Source organism: Grampus griseus (assembly GCF_964374135.1).
Source record: "Grampus griseus genome assembly, chromosome: 4".
NCBI lineage: Eukaryota > Metazoa > Chordata > Mammalia > Artiodactyla > Delphinidae > Grampus > Grampus griseus.
In genome coordinates, this window is record NC_138997.1 from 73,909,050 (window position 1) to 73,926,772 (window position 17,723).

Below are 17,723 nucleotides of genomic sequence, written 5' to 3' on the forward strand. Positions count from 1 at the left end.
TTCCCATAGGAGAGAACAGTGCAGATAGATATCAGTCTGACCACTAAGACACACTACCATTTTATTCACTCTAAAATGATTAAATATATGTCTATGTATGTGTATATATGTATATACATATGATTTGACTTTGCTCATCTCCCAGTCTGCCCTGGAACTCTTTCAGAATCATTTTTTTTACTTCACCTTGAACTTGGGCTGTAGCATTTTGGACAGTGACAGTATTGTCTCAGACACATGTATTTTATTAAAGTTTTCGGGGTTGTCTGACATGGAATGGTACTTACTGTTAGATTCAAAAAAGGTGAGAGAGCAATGTTAGCCTGTGTCAAATTTAGGCAGGGAGTAACCCAAGTATATGTTATCCTATTTTCTCTATACTTGAAATATTTCAAGATTAAAAATAAAAATAAGTTATCACCGGTCCAAAAAAAGAGGAACTTGTAGGAAGGGCACTAGATAACTCAGCTGGTATGTATGTTGACTTAAAAAAAAAGCACAACGTGAGAGTTGCGAGTTAAGTTTTATTGGGCAAAATGAGGACTGCAGGCCGGGAGACAGCATTTCAGATAACTCTGAAAAAACAGGTAGTCAGGAATGTCAAAAGATTATTATTAATCAAAGAATACCAGATATCTCAAGTTAAGGAATTTAGCGCTTTTCTATGTATGGGAAGATGCAAGAGTCTTGACTGCCTGAAATAATTCCTTGGATACGCATCTCAGCTCTCCAGGCCAGTATCCAGGGTTTTCACATCCTGAGTTTCCTCAGGGCTCACCGCAGGGAGTGGCTGCAGTCTGATGGCTGCTAGATGGCAGGTATTCTTTTCAGCCCTGAGTTTCCTCAGGGCTCATCAGCTCACGTTGGAGGGCTACAATCATTGGTGACTGTGACATCCTTCGTTTATTGATATGGCAGGAAATACTCCATTTATCATGTATATTCAACCAGTATTTCTAGTGTCTGTGATGTCCCAGGCACTGGGATGGGCACTGGGCACTTTGATGGCAATGAAGGGAAACATGATTCCAGCCTTCCTGGAGCTAACTTTTCAACAGTGGGATCATATGGCCACCTTCCCATTCATATATACAACTTTGGTTTTCTTCTTTTTTTTTTTTCTTTTTTTTTTGCGGTACGCGGGCCTCTCACTGTTGTGGCCTCTCCCATTGCGGAGCACAGGCTCCGCGGCATGTGGGATCTTCCCAGACCAGGGCACGAACTCGTGTCCCCTATATCAGCAGGCGGATTCTCAACCACTGCGCCACCAGGGAAGCCCTGGTTTTCTTTTTATGTTCTTCAAATACACTCAAACCATTTCCCTAGCATCTCACCATCTCATCAGCTTCCTCTTTCATCACAGATGTTCTTGCCACGTTCTCTCCATATATATTCAGCAAACATTGGAACACCCCCTCTTCCGAGTACCAGGCATTGGGCTTGTCCTTGGTCTCCATTCCTTCTGTGTTATTAAAAATAAGTGTTGGAGAAAAAAGTACACGAGTGAACATTTAGAACTAAAGGTTGATGGAGTACTGTGGGAAACTTGGGGGGGTCCCTGAGGCATGACAGTCATACCCGGCTTCATACAGCCATGGCGATCATGGGCGCGAGGAGAGACCCATGCCCAGGAGCTGCTGTCTCTGCTAGGCACATAAGCGGTGTATATGCCTAACTTCCAGCTGAGAGTAAAGATGTTATTCCTTATTTTTCAAAGAGCTTCAGGATGGTGTGTGTCTACTTGGTTCTCTGTAAATATGGACGAGTATCATCTCCTCTCAGGAAACTCTTCATGCACTTGAAAATGTGATTAATTGGTTAAAGATCTTGGACACTGTCAGAGACTACTGTTACTTAGATTCTGGAGCACGACTGAGCAGCGCTCTCTTTCTCTGGCTCCCTGCCAGTGGGGAATATGAGTTTGGAGAACGTGGACATTCTTTCCGGTGGAGTCAGCCTCTCACTGGAGTTGCTGGGAGGCTAGTCCTTAAAGATAATGGTTCTTGCCACCCCATAAAATATTATAATAACGTTCCAATGGTCCCTGAAGATATACTGGGTGGGACCCCGGCATCAGTATTTTTAAAATTCCCCAGGTGACCCCAGTGTGCAGCAAAAGTTGAGAATGATTGCTTTGTGGCCTGACGAGGCTGCTGGGATTAGTGACATCCTGCAATTGGGTGTGAAAAAAAGTCTTCGTGGTTTTCTTTTCTTTCTTTTTTTTTTTTTTGCGGTACGCGGGCCTCTCACTGTTGTGGCCTCTCCCGTTGCGGAGCACAGGCTCCAGACGCGCAGGCTCAGCGGCCATGGCTCACAGGCCCAGCCGCTCCGCGGCACGGGGGATCTTCCCGGAGCGGGGCACGAACCCGTGTCCCCTGCATCGGCAGGAGGACTCTCAACCACTGCACCACCAGGGAAGCCCTGGTTTTCGTATTTTTCAGTGGATAAGATCCATGGTTTATCTCAGATTAGCAGAAGTGCCTACAATTAAAAAAAGCCTAAAGAACACATCTCAGATGATATTGTGTATGGAGAGGTTTAAAAGTATCACAGTATCACCACATCCACTCCAGCCCAGAATCTTTAACATGTTTGCACCCTGCTGGGAGGCAGAATACGGACATGTCCTTGCCTTGGCGGGTAGGATCAGGAATGTTATTTCCCATCAGTCTGGTGTGGAGGGACTAATCCATCACCTGTACCTTGTAGAGTGCAATCCAGACATCTGGGGGAACCTGGCGGAGAGAGCCGCTCCTGGGCATGTGTCTCTCCCCACCTCCCTGCGCCCACGATCGCCATGGCTGTATGAAGCCTGGTGTGACTGTCATGCCTCAGGGGCCCTCCCAGGTTTCCCATAGTGTTCCATCAACCTTTAGTTCTACATGTTTACTTGTGTACATTTTTCTTCCAACACATATTTTTAATAACAGAGAAGGAATGGGGACGAGTGACTAGCCCAGGGCGTGACACTCAGAAGAGGGGGTGTTCAAATGTTTGCTGAATATATATGGAGGGAACCTGGCAAGAACACCTGTGATGAAAGAGGAAGCTGATGAGACAGTGAGACGCTAGGGAAACTGTCTGAGTGTATTTGAAGAACAGAAAAGGAAAACCAAAGTCGTGTATATGAGTGGGAAGATGGCAGTATGATTCCCCCCCACTGAAAAGTTATATCCAGGAAGAAATGAACAGCTTTGTTCTTCAAATAATTTCCCAGTGGTCTGTCAATTTCCTGCCCTCTCCTTGCAATCTCTAGGTGGAAGGAACAGATAGTATAGGGGTGTAGTCAAAAAGCCATATGCTGTAATGATTAAGGACTTCAGTTCTCAGGATCAAATAGTAGATGAGAGGAACAACCTCTTTCTAAAAGCATTCCCAGCTAGTAAGTGGAAGATAAATGATTGAATTCGAATATTACCATTTGGTAACCAGGTGAATTAACAGGGCAAGGCACTGCGCATGGACATAGAGCTGTAGAAGTCACAAAAAGAAATCAGATGGATGTGTCTTCTGATGAAAGAACACCGCAGCACCTAGTCTTGCCAAAGGGATGAAGCCTAATCAGCCCCCTGGCTTCAGCTGCCAGTGTTCAGGAGACAAGGGGGACAGGGGAACATGTTTAGCCTCCCCACGAGTGTGCAATTAGCAAAATCCAAACTCTGGCATACTCTACAGGTCAAGTCTCCGGATTCTTCAATAGTTAAACATTAAAGAAAAATAAAGAGATGGAGGGGAGGGGGAACATAGATAGTATAAGAGACTTCAATTTGGTTTTCAAAAATGGATAGCCAAACTGTAGTATGTAGGATGTGGTGCACACTTATGTAATAAAGCTATGAAAAAGAGCAAGGAAGTGATGACTCTGAAACTCAGCATTTACTTTGTGGGGGAAGGAGAAGGTCGACATAAGACAGGGGATATGGAAGGATACGTGGGATGTCTGGCAGAGTTCAATTGCTTGACCTGGGTAGTAGGTATAAGGGTGTTGACCTTACAATAGCTCTTCAAATTCTAAAAACTAAATAATAATAAAGAGAGCTTTAAAGTTTTGACGCAAAGATGAATCTCAGATATATATGCCAATGGATGTTGGAAATGACATGTTCTCATGTAAACGACCATCAATCTAATACATGATTTCCATTGGCTTCAGGTATTGCATCATGATGAAGATGTAACATCGTTTAGTTAACAGTCCTTTCTTTAGGTTGAATTTATCAAATATTGTTTCAGACTTTGAAAGGTGGGCTATCATTGAGACTCCATCAGGATCTTTTTTTCTTCAGATATTTATTAAACCTCATCTGTCCTCAGAATGCCATGCCAGGCACTGCCTCAAGCTCACACTGAATTATACAGCCCTGCAACAGCTAAACGTCCTCGCATGTTTGTGACGTGATCGCCCTCTAGTGGCTAATGTCAGTCAGGCTTGTCAGTGAGTCTACTGCTTAAGATATAAAAGTTTATTGATACCATAAATCACAGAATTTGAGGTTGCCAGATACTTGAGAGTTTCTCTTGCTTAGCACTTTGTGAAGAACGCCTTTATGAAGGAAACAAAACAACCTCACCGCATTCAGTAAAGATCTCAGAATAATACATGATCGTAACTTAATCCTTTCATCTCCCTTGACTCTGAGACACTTAAAGCCTATATCTTATCCTAAATCAAAATCGATACATCCCACATATCAAAAGAGAGAAAAGTTATGCATGTGATATGCCTATTAATCATCTCAAGGAAACAAACTGATAAAAAGTTAAAACTTGATAGGATAGTTGAGGAAGAAGAGAGAAAGAAAAGACATCTACAGGAAAAAAAAGACTGCATCAAAATATGTGTGAATGATCCCATTTTTGTAAAATTTTAAGTATATTAAAGAAATTAAGAAAAATATAGAGTGTGAGCTGCCTCTACTGATTTGTAAGATGGTCGTGACAGGTAATCAAGCAACAAAAGCAAGCTGAAGAGGAAACCCATCTTTTGGCATTGAGGGAAGTTAAGAGAGAGGGAGGTGGGGAGATGAAGAGCTTTTCCTATATGTGTCTTTGTATTGTTTTCATTGTTATAAGGAATATGCATTTTTTGTGTATAATCTGAACTCAAAACATTTCAGTGTTTCTCCTCTTTCACAAATCAAAGAAGTGGTAAGTTGAACCAACCCCATACCTCCTCTGTCTCTTTTTCTTTTCTCCACCCTGTAGGCGTCCTCAGGATTATGCCAGCTTTAGAGTGTTACTTCTTCCTCAATAAACTGAGAGTCTTACATACTTGGTCCGTGAGAGTTTTCAGTCTGGCCAGTATCAGGCTCCTTATCAGCATAATCTCTGCAAAGCCCTCAGACTCTTTACATTATGAAATAGTCCCAGAGCTGTTTTAATATTTCACTGCAGTCCTTATTGCTAATCTGTTTGCCTGCATACCATTTCCTAGTCAAATAATTAAATTTAATTTGAATAATTACTCTTAATAAGGCATGAAATCTCTGGTGGACCTGACCTGATTCTACCAAGACACTCCCTTGATTTCCTCTCTCCTCTGGGAATGAAGCACGTCCACCTCAGACAGAGAGGGGACAGAGAGCCTTTCCACCGCATTCCACCAAACCTGCCCAAACCCCGCTTATCCTGGGAAGGCTTCCCAAACTGCTCCTATCCACCCTGTCTCTCCGGGCTCTAGCATTTTGTTCAGCCTGTTCATGTTATACCGCAGCTACCTGCATGTGTCTTTCTTCCTCTGGAGACTTGGAGTGCTTCAATGCCAGGGACTCTATTTTGCATTATTTTTACATTTTAAAGTGCCTAGGATAGTTTCTGATGCCTCCCCCCTCCTTTCCTTCCTTAATTCTCACACTATGCCTGGTGCAGACTTTGAGATCAAGAAATAAGTTCTCCAGGGAACTATATTCAATGTCTTGTAATAAACTATAATGGAAAAGAATCTGAAAAAGAATTAATTTTATATATATACATGTGTGTGTTTATGAATCACTTTGCTGTACACCAAAAACTAACACAACATTGTAAATCAACTGTACTTCAATTAAAAAAAAGAGATGAGGTCTCATTTCACAAAACTCTCAAATCGTATGGGGAAGGCAAGTAAGTAAAGAATAGAGCAGAGGGCAATGAGTGCATGGCATGCACACCCTGGAGGTGCTCTGGAGCTCAGCGGAGACTCCTACTAGGAGTGGAAGGGGAAGAGTGGTTGGCCAGAAAGCCTTCCTGGAAGAGGGGTTTGTGCTGAGTGCTGCAGAACAAGGAGAAATTAGCTTAGAGGGGAGGATGGGGAAGGATGATTCCAATCAGCAGTTGCCCTATGTACCTGGCAGCTAGAACCATGATTGCATTTGAGGAGTGATTACAAGTGTGTGAAGGAAAGAAGGGGATAAAAGCTAACAGGACCCACAAAGGACGCATGCAATTCTTAAAATGTCCGGTGTCGCCCAGGAAATATTGCTGGCGAGATAGTCATGGGTGACGAGGCTGGGAAGTTAGGCTGTGATTTGGAGTGTGAAATAGGCTTGGATGCCAAGCTAAAGGGTTAGGGGTTATCTCATTGGCAATGGATAGCTAACGGATCTCAGCCTCCTCTTGCCCTGAAATTGTATAGCCTTATACACTGATCAACAATAAAACGTATAGAAAAAAGTCATCTAATTGCCTATTTAGCCAAATTCATTGATTTTTTTAAATGGCTATGAAGGTGGCGGGGAATACACTAGTTTAGAAGTAATGGATAAATCAGAAGACAAAGTGAGTAAAAGGAATCAGATAAGTGGAGCCGAGGGAAAAAAATGCGAAAGACTCTAAAACATGCATTCTGGACAGTGTGCTAGCAGCTCCGTATACAGAAATGAATCTTGGTTTGTCAAGACACTTCACTGACCACACTATTTACCTTTTGATGGCAATCTCATATACTACTTACATCTAGTCTTAGCTACTTCCAAGAAAGAGGGTACGATAGACTTTTTAAAATTTATTTATTTATTTATCTATCTATCTATCTATCTATTTATTTATTTATTTTGCGGTACGCAGGCCTCTCACTGCTGTGGGCCCTCCTGTTGTGGAGCACAGGCTCTGGACACGCAGGTTCAGTGGTCATGGCTCACAGGCCCAGCCGCTCCGCGGCATGTGGGATCTTCCTGGACCGGGGCACGAACCCGTGTCCCCTGCATCGGCAGGCGGACCCTCAACCACTGCGCCACCAGGGAAGCCCTAGACTTTAATTTTGTAAGTTTTAAAGAAATTGTTTTCCAGGTGAAATTTAAAAATATAATATGTATCTGTATGTGTGTTTTTTTGTTAGGTCAGTGTGAACCAATTACGTTGGAACTCTGCATGAATTTGCCCTACAACCATACAAATTATCCAAATTACCTCGGCCACAGGACTCAAAAGGAGGCATCCATCAGCTGGGAGTCTTCTCTTTTCCCTGCACTTGTTCAAACCAACTGTTACAAATACCTCATGTTCTTTGCTTGCACCATCTTGGTACCAAAGTGTGACAAGAATACAAGCCAGCGTATCCCTCCTTGCAGGTAATACATTGGGGTCTCCCCCAGGCATCCTCATTTTCCCTCAAGGAGAACCAAGGGAATGAAGACATCGTTTGAGTTTAGACAAAGTACATACTTTGCCAACAAGTCCTGTATTTAACAAATTACCTATTTAAAAAGTAAAGAAGTAGGCATTCTAAAATTAATATCTGAGTAAGAATTCATTAGTAAAATACCAAACAAGAGAGATATGAACTGCCTTTTATAATAATTCATGGACTTTAATCAAATGAAATCACAAGTGTTTCATTTTGTTGGATCAGGAAGCGGTTTTTAAAATGTGAGTCAGCAGTAGGGGTGTGTCTGCCTGTTTCTCTAGCAGTGTTGATGTATTTTAAATGCTGCCTTCTGATAGCATCAAAAGTTAGGAGACATTACACAAAGAGTGGGCTGAAGGAGTCATCACACCAAACTCACAGGATGGACGGGGGATGGACATTGCTGTTTTTTTACCTGGTTAGATGAAGTACAGGACGGTATTTCAAGAGTGTGGCTTGAACTTAGGATATGAGTGATGCCCTACGGGTTAAGATTATTACTCTGGTGTCCACCTCCTGATTCAAATCCTGGCTCTTCTGTAGCTGCTTGTAGCCTGAGACAGGTTCCTCAGTCTCTCCCAGCCTCAGTTTCTTTACCTGTAAGATCAGGATAGCGGTGGTGGTTGGGTTGGGTTGTTGTGAGATTAGATGAATGTACATAAATGTAAAGTGGTGCCCATTGATTGTAAGCCCAGAATAAACAAAGCTCTGATGTTAGGACAGGAGCGCAACTAACTGCTTTGTGGCAGTTTGGTCCCTCTTCTATGCTGTGTGTTCAGGGTCATAGCCAGAGAATGTGCACCTACAAGGTGGCTGTCACAGAGGTGAGGGCTGCTTTTCTCAGGGCTGGTTTCCATCAAGGGGTGAATACACAGATGTGCCTGCCTAAATGTGAGTGGTAACTATGGAAACCATATGTTGGGATCAGAAGTCACTCAGAGCTTTAAGAAAAAGCAAGAATATCAATACAGTGGACAGATGGGAAAACAGTAAATTATATGCCAAATATCAAATGGATGACAAGGTAGGGCCATCTATAGAGTTGGGACAGGAAGCAAAATTTAAAAATGATTTGGGGGAACTAAACAAATTATACAAATAGAGTAAAATTTAATGTTGGCTGTGCAAACATAATTCTGAACATTTCTATTAAATGCCTTTTAAAGTATCACTAATAAAACGTCTGCCAGTTTTATGTTAACAAGTTATAAATCTTATTCTACTTTTCCTAAGCAAGGTTGATGATAGTGAATAATTACTTTCAATAGTACTTAACAAATTCTTGTATTTGACTTTCTTTTCATATGTGTATAAGAATTTCCCTATTGCAGTGTTCTCTGAAACAAACTTATATCCACATATGATTGATAATTTTAGGACTTAGGTTTCATACTAAAATGCCTAAGATAAGACTGATCCTGAAATACTATTCAATAAACATTTTTGAATAAATGTTTAGAATAAACATTTTGAATAAATGTTTAGAATAAACATTTTGAATAAAGTGTTGAACTTCTAGACACTTGAGTTTTGTTTCTTAGGTTTACACATACACGTACATCTTTCATTTCCAGTGGCTATCAAAGTGAGTTTTACATTCTGATATTTGTAAGAAAAATTTTTGGATTATGGCAAGAATAATATACTGATATGCTCATGGGGTAACACATAATTCCTTTTGCCAAGCTTGGTTATTGATCTTAAAATTCAGTTTTTAAGCTATGAATTGGAAAATATCTAACATTCTTGAGCTCTTAAAATGTGCTGAATACTTTAGTGTAGTTATCATCCTCAAAATAACCTTTTAGGACTGCTGTCTCTATGGCTGAGCACTGCACAGATTATTATAAGAACAGGTGTGCCAGGGAGTTGTAGTGCCACATATTGTATTTCCATTTTATAGGGGAAAAAAAATGGTAGAGTCAGGCACTACCTGACTTCCATCTAAATTAGGTATCGTTTGGTTAATTTAAAATAGCAGCAATTGAGTTATATACATTTTTATATTAATCTGCAACAAAACTATTCAGTCCAACAGAGAGTTATTAAACACCGTTGAGCTTCCCACTTTTGCAAACCTAATATGGGAATGCCATGGCTTTGTCTTTGCCCCCAATTCCTAGGCTAAACCAGAATCAAGTTATGCTCTATCTTAACTTAAATCTAGACAGACTTAAATCTAGACAGAGCCTTTTCTGAAACGTCTCCATTCAATTGCTAACCATTCCTTACCTGTTGAAATTAACGTAGTAGTTTAACGTTTGAAACTTTTAAGAAATGAGAACGTATTTAAAGGGAAATAAAAAATTTGCCTAGGAACTTACTTTCATTATGTCTACTTAAAAAAAAAAATCCGTAACTAATTTCTTGGTAATATATTGAGGCAAACTGTTTTTTTCTTTCCCCGTAGGAAGTAAAGCCATCTTCTTTGAGACATGCTGATACCTCAATTTTAAAATATTCTGGTACAAATGAGATAATACACATAAAAGCACCTAGTACAATGCTTAGTATGTCTTTTCTTTAACAAAGACCAACAAACTTCATTTTTTACCAACTTGAGCTCAACACAAATGGGTTTGGTGTAAGCTGAAGTAATAATGCCTTAGGCAAGCCAGGTTGGCACAGGAAATGGCTCACATCCCAGGGCACCACAGGGGGCCGAGGCTGAGGGTGTTGTATAGATTCCATGACCTTTGGTGGCAGACTGTCCAAGTGATTTTGGGGGCTTCCCTGCTTAAAACAAAAGACACTGGAGTGTGTCTGCCTGAAAGAAAGAAGAGAAAATGGGAAAGGCAAACTGGAGGAGGGAATCCGTGTTCTGGGAACATCTCTATTTCCATTTCTGCAATGGAGTTTCTTTTGGTGAAAGTATGTTTCTGGAACGTATCCCCCTTGTAGCGATATTACTCAATTTGGTTTCCCAAATATCTAGTGTGTATATGTGCATTCGTATATATACATCGGTACGCACACACACTGCATACACACACCACATATACACGCCAACCCATAATCATACAGAATTAAAACCCTACATAGAGGCCTAACATCAGGTGTGGCTGTTTCCGCTTGTAATATTTTGTCTTTCTCGCTCTTTTAGAGCTCTGTGTGAGCATTCCAAAGAACGCTGTGAGTCTGTTCTTGGGATTGTGGGCCTACAATGGCCAGAAGACACAGATTGCAATCAATTTCCAGAGGAAAATTCAGACAGTCAAACCTGTCTAATGCCTGATGAAGATGTGGAAGGTTAATTTTTAAATTAATTACAATGGGGTATCTAACATGGATGAATATGTCAGCTACTTTTAGAAGTTTCTCTGTTGTTATTGTTTGTATTTAGTTACCAGTAGAAAGGCTGCATAGGTGGTGAATCTATAAACTTGATTACACTGAAGAATTTGATGCCCATCTGTTAGACATTGTCTTCATTTAAAAAATAAATTGCAGAGATGACTTTAATACTCTAGGTATTTATTTTAAACACACTTAACTCACAGAGTCCATTATATAGGGATGCTGCTTTTATACTAGGGCCCCTGTAGGTAATGGTGAAGATCATGCCTTGGTTCCTTCAAGTGCAAAGCATTCAGAGACCTTGGCGATGTAGGATAATCAAGTAGAGAAATGGAATCAAGGACCTGCCCACTAGGTGGAAAGATTAGGATGGGAAACAATGTGACACATTAAAGGAAAGCCAGCTGGGTAGTTAGAAGCATTGGCTTCATAGGACATTTCAGGCTCCAGCAATTGTTAGGCTGTCCATTCGGAAAGAGAGTTCATTGCTGGAAAGCATAGAGACACAAAACAGCTGATCTGAAGAGGTGATGTCAAGGATGAAGGAAAAAGATGCTGATAGGCAGACAGAAGAAAGCCAAGTAAACTTTGACCATTTCAGTTTTGTGAAGGTCCATCCTTATGTCCAGTGATAACTTCTCCACAACATCCCACATGTAAATGGATAAATTAGCTGATGGTTCTGGGTTTTCTGTCTGTTGACAGTAATGTGGCCCACTGCTTTTAACAGAATGCTCACCTAGTCACTTCAAGTGCAGCTCAGGACGGTGTGTTCTGGCTTCCAGAAGATGTGATGGCCAGGCTGACTGTGATGATGATAGTGATGAAGAAAACTGTGGTATGTATGTGAGATGGCACTTTTCTTGAATGTACACTAATAACTCGTTAGGATAAAGGGATTGTGTTAAAATACGTCCATTGTTTACTGACGGTTGTAAGTAGTGACTAGGATTGAATGCTAAGGCATTTACTTCTTAAATTATCAAATGGCAAAACATGAATTATAAGTGTTTTTCCTGTTAATTCCATTGATTTCCCCTAAATTACACTTCTGTTTATAACCTTGATGACATATGTGCAAACTCTTAGTAAAAGAAGAAGCTCTTCACAAATGTAAGAGATTATTTTTATTGAGAGATTCTAAAGCAGTTGTCATCTGTTTTAAGGTCAGAATAATAGTGTCCTTGCCTATGATTCCCATATTCTTAAATAGGCATCTAAACACACAAAGACAGAGTGCAGGCTCTAACATTCAAATTTAATTGGGATTTATCTTCATGCCCTCTCTGATTTTTGTCTCTGTCAGCAAAGGATAAAACTCTTCCTGACATTTCTGCCTTTGAACTCCAAAATCACCAATGGAAAGGCCAGAAATGCCAGTGGCAATTTAAGTGGAGCTAATTCCCATTTTATTTCCCTGCAAACCTTTGTACTTGTAACCTCAAAGTGTGTCAGGGAATAGAAAACAGACAGTGCTCTTTACTAAGCAATATCTTAGAGTAAAGCAAAATGATTGAAGGGCTACCCCAAAGAATAGTTTGGTTATGATTATTTAGCTTGTTCTGCTTAAAAAACCTGACACTTTTTGCCATTGAAAGCACATGAGGCAATGCATCTTTTGAAATCATTTTATTCTTTTGGCCTTTGAGGGATGAAATATTGCCTTGCTTCCCAAAATGAGTTTTCCATAGTAGACATTGCCCTTCTGGTCCAGACAAAATGTCACAAGCAATCAACTGAAATCCTATCAGCTACTATAAATATGGATAAGTGCATCTTCTAGAAAATTAGAACTGTCAGAATGATGGTAATTTTGTTAGGGAGGAACATACAGTGTTTTGAGAAGCTACTGTTGTTTGCTTTGTTTGTGGTCTGTATGTAAAGAAATAAATCAAAACTCATTGAATATCCCTTATATAAATAATTTATTAAGAATCTATTGGGGGCTTCCCTGGTGGCACAGTGGTTGAGAGTCCGCCTGCCGATGCAGGGGACACGGGTTCCTGCCCCGGTCCGGGAGGATCCCACATGCCGCGGAGCGGCTGGGCCCGTGAGCCATGGCCGCTGAGCCTGCGCATCCGGAGCCTGTGCTCCGCAACGGGAGAGGCCACAGAGGTGAGAGGCCCGCATACCGCAAAAAAAAAAAAAAAAAAAAATCTATTGGATTTTTTTCACTACACTATGGCTTTGATGGGTTATGGTATTCTGAGATGCAAATTAAAATAGATTATCTTAGATTGTCCAAAGAGGTTACATGATACTTCCTTGGGTGGCTAGACCGAAATTTGCAGTAGGGGAATAAATATTTGAGAAATGTAAAAACTTAGTCTCAAAAAGAGTCTTATGAAGATTAAATGGTCTGAGTTCTAGAGTATATTCTGTAAAAAAGAAATTTAAAGCACTATAGGGTACAAGTGATCCTAAAATGTCAGGTTTCTAGTTAAGTAATGAGTTTTTGTCAGTACTTTAATCTCACAATTAAAGGCTCATGAGAACTATCGAATAAATTGTCTAATCTCTATAAAACACTCAAAAGACTGACGATGTTATTGAGAGTTCTGGTTAAGGAAAGTTAAAAGTCAGTAATAAATTAATACATTTGGAACATTAATTGCCCCAACAGTATTAATCTATGAGAGAATTCTCATTAAGTTTTCCAAAGCAACTGGGCCGCATGCACGCGTTTGAATGGGCATGTCCCATGCTCTGGGAGAACACAGCAGTGAAAATCAAATGAAGAAGTCACGCAGTAGAGGAAGGCCCAATGGAGGACTACTGGGAAATCCTCGGATTCCCATTTTGCCTACTTGCTCAGTTTGTCCCCCTGTTTCCATGGGCGTGGATAGGCATACCATCTGGTAATGCAAACACCAGCTCCAGCAAAGCTGGATTTCACTCCAGGCTTCCTGTCTTTCTGATTTATTCCGTCCATTGTGGAGTGGAATGCACTTAAATGCTTGGGCTTTCCTGAATACTATGACTATTAACTATTCACTTTCACACATCTGCCTCTCCTCCAAAATTTTAACAACATTACTGGGTTTTCCCCTCAAAACAATACTTCTTTAATTTAATTATAAAATAATCGATGTGTTGGAAATTTATGCTGTTTCTCTGACACTTCTGCAGCAGGAAAACATGGAGGTCAAAGCACACCATTTGTAAATACACTTTTAAAATACATGCGTTAAACATTTAGCAGTAAGTAGTGCTTGGTTTTGGCAGTTCTATAACCTTATTGGACAATCAACGGTTAGTTCTTATCCACATTAACTGTCTGCAGAGTTTTGAAAGTGGCGAGAGGTGGATAGGTAACCAACGTATAGAGCTTGTTTGGTGAATCTTCATCTTCATTATGTTTTCTGGGCAACTGCACATGGATATGGTATGGGACATTCCTTATTCCGTTGACCCAGACAGATTTGCTGAGCCTGGTGTCAATGCATACATCTGGAAATCTCATCTCCTTCATGGCAAATATCCGGATTTCTTTGAATGCCCTAGGGGTGCACTTCTTGAAACCCACTGCATAGATTCACTTGTGAATGTTGACGGTGTTTTCTCTGGTCACCACCTCATTGATGGCGGGCCAGCCCTTCTTCTTCTCGCTTCCCTTCTTTGCGGGAGCCATCCAGCTGGGCTGGGAGTAATGTTGTTCTGAAGTGTCTCCTGCTCTTGTGGTAAATTTTTGTTGTTGAAGTTGTACTGATTGTATAATTGTTAGTGTAAACAACAGTCGGAAGTACTGTCATTATTAGAAAAGTTTTCAGCAAGTGTTTGGAAGAATTATGTAAATATGAACATATCATTCCAGAATCGCTTCATGGGAGAGAAGTCTAAAAGATAGGAGTGATTTACAGAGTCCGTACTGCGTCAGTACAGAAGCACTTCCGTGTCTTAAAGTGATAGTTTGTCATTAATTGAACATCTACTATGTAGATGAAGCTGGCTGTAGATCTAGCAACTGGATGAAAGAAGCTTATTTTCAATCTGACATTTACCAAGCATTGATATCTAATCAGTGGAGAAAAAGGTGCCGATCTGGGCAGAGAAATGAACAAGAAGGGCATAAAGGAAAGGCGAGCTAAAGAAAACAACAATGAGATTATATTTCTGAGCTTTGCCTTCATGCTATAGATCTGAGTTTGTGAGACTGAAGTTAGCTTTTGCTAGGCCTATGTCCACAATTGGATGAGCTGTACCAGCAGGAACAAGGTGGTACCTGAGCTGTGATGGAGCAGCAAGTCTTCTCAGTGGGTCACTTAAATGGGAATATAGCTCAAACAGTTTTTTTATATCTACTGGAGAAATAAAACCCTTCATTACATGAATATAACATCACAATTACTAATTGATCACTCTTCTGCATAAAAGGGTATACAACATTCAGAGAAAGGCAGACAATACAAATGCGAGTGTCGTTAAGGACCTTTCTGTTTATCTTCAAATAATTAAAAACCATTTCATCATCTACCTTCGATCTCCTCTGGGGTGATAGATAAAATGCAGTAAAATCTTTCTTTATAACATGAACCTCTTCTTGGAGTCAAAACCCCTTTAGGCTGTGTTGAAAGCCTCTGGCTCTGATATTTATAGGTTTTACAGGTTGATTTTAAAAGTTTTCCAAAAGACTTTTTTTCCCTGTTTGGACTCCTTAATAGTATTTGTGTATTTCTCACAGAGAAGGACTTTACTGTGTTTTTCTTTTAAATACTCCAGAGAGCCAGTCTCTTTGTCCCTTTGCTTGTGGAAGAGACTGATTTCCTGCTCTGTGACTAGAAGACAGAGTGAGGGTCATTGTGTTCATCTCATGTCGCATACCCACAAAGGTACTTTCAGAAGGAGTCTTAGGATTGATCTCTGATCACATTTAATCCTTCATGCTAAGGAAGAGACATTCTCCTTCCCTTTAGATATTTTGCTACTTGGCTAACTCTTCGCTGTCTCATTTGGTGTCTTGGGCAGGCAGCCTGGAATGGTAGAGTGCTCTCTGTAGACCTAGACTTGGATTTAAATCCAGACTCAGCACTTAGAGGCTGTGTGACTTTTGGCCAGTCACTTAACTTCTCTGGGCCTCAGTTTTCTCACCTGTAACATTTAGAGAAGTGCGCTTTATCCCGCACAGCTTGGAATGCTTATAACATTCCAAGCTTATAATATAAGGGGGCTTGGAATGCCCCCTTGTCCTCAGAGGGCAATAAACAAGAGCCCACCTGCCACAGTGCTAGGAAATCCAGGAGGCAAGTCCCCTTACAGGTCACCTCAGGGATCTCCCTTGAGGGAAGGAGTCCTGTCTAGCTTGGTATTATCTCTGACAGACCAAGGTCTTATTTATGGCAGAGGAGGGCAGACTGGCATGTCACGTCCAAAGCACAGGCTGGTCAGAGTCCCTGATTTCCATAGTGAATGTGGGCATCCGGGTGGAGCCTCGTCCTTGAGGTAGTGCTCGTTTTGGTGGTTGATGTCCCCATCTCCAGGATTACGGTCCCTGAGGGTGGCTCCCACCCTGCAATTTAAAGCCCTTTCAAAATCTTCATCCTGCCTCTTCACAGGGTACTGAGACAGCACGTCTTGAAGAGGATGACATGAAGATGACGCCCCGAAAAGGGGTGTGACTAAGGAATTGGGAGGTCCACTGGGGCTTTCTGGTCAAAGATGGGAGCTCTGTGACTTGTGCTGTCGTTGCTGCCCCTGACGGTTAGGCCCAGAGTTCGGGGAGGGAGGCAGCTCCTTTGTTCAGGCTGCTACCACAGATGCTGCGGCTGTTCTTTGAGATCTGGGCTCCATGGCCCAGGGTCACAGGCTCTGGAGGGGCCGTCACACCTGCCACGGCTGAACCTCACTGCTCAGCTCCCTTGATTTGCTCTGAGGTCACATCCACAGCCACTGGGGCAGCTGCTGGCCGAAGATGAGCAGCTCTACCCTGACAACACTTTAGTTGATGTAGCTCGAGTTAGCAGCCCTGATGAGTGGACCCACTTACTCTGTACTGGCATCACTGAAAGCTTCTTAGAGTTCAAGAAGCATCTGCTTTAAGGTGCTTTGCCTTCTTCACCTATAATGACAACTGTTTTGATAGAGAAAAAGGTGCCCCAGTTCAGGTGGGATCTGCCTCTGACGGAAGCCTGCTTCGCAGAGATTTTGTGAAACTGAGAGAGAACGTGAAGAACCCAGCAGAACGCTTAGCGCACTTAGGGTTGACGAACCATCATGCTTTGCCCAGTACTGAGGGGGGTTTCTTGGAAGCAGGGACGTTTAGTGCTCAAACCTGCAAAGTCCCAGGCAAACTGGGATGAGTTGGTCACTTTAGCAATACACGGTGGCCTCTGTGAGTGGGCGTAGCCATTATGTCTGTACGGGGGGAGGTGGCAGTTATACAGACATCAACAATTATTTGGTTTCATAACCTACAGCTGCATTAAATATCTCATCCTATCCATACCTAGTTTTAATTTTTAATGGAGTCATACCCTTTTCCTTTTAAAGCACACCTTTAAAGCATAATTACACCAAAAATGCCACTTTCAAGAGAGAATGATTTTTTCACAAAATCATAATGGTATCTTCCATGTGCCTCATGTCTTGACCTTTTCATCCTACTTCATTTATGTTCATCATAACTCCACAAAGGAGGCATTAGGCCACGCAAACTTTTATTAGAAAAGAGACGATACAGAAGGGAAATTACTGCCTATAGAGTACTCATTTTGTCTTTATAGCAACCCTTTGTAGCAGGCGTTCTTATTACTGTTTTAGAGATATGGAAACTGAGATTCAGAGAAATTAAGGAACTTATTATCCAAGGTCAGACAGCTAATGAGAT

At 41.3% G+C, this 17,723-nt stretch overlaps 1 protein-coding gene and 1 pseudogene across 2 annotated transcripts in view; one reads left to right on the forward strand and one right to left on the reverse strand.

Moving 5' to 3' along the window:
• The window catches only part of CORIN (corin, serine peptidase), a gene marked incomplete at both ends in the record, with an annotated part of 252,263 nt that overhangs the window by 174,629 nt on the left and 59,911 nt on the right, over positions 1-17,723 (forward strand). The window contains 3 exon segments of the mRNA XM_082653606.1: positions 7,316-7,547; positions 10,707-10,852; positions 11,631-11,738. Of these exon segments, the coding sequence (XP_082509732.1) occupies positions 7,316-7,547; positions 10,707-10,852; positions 11,631-11,738 (486 nt within the window).
• On the reverse strand, positions 14,154-14,531 carry LOC309822017 (large ribosomal subunit protein eL31-like; annotated as a pseudogene). The gene has a single exon. The product of its transcript is annotated as a large ribosomal subunit protein eL31-like (transcript).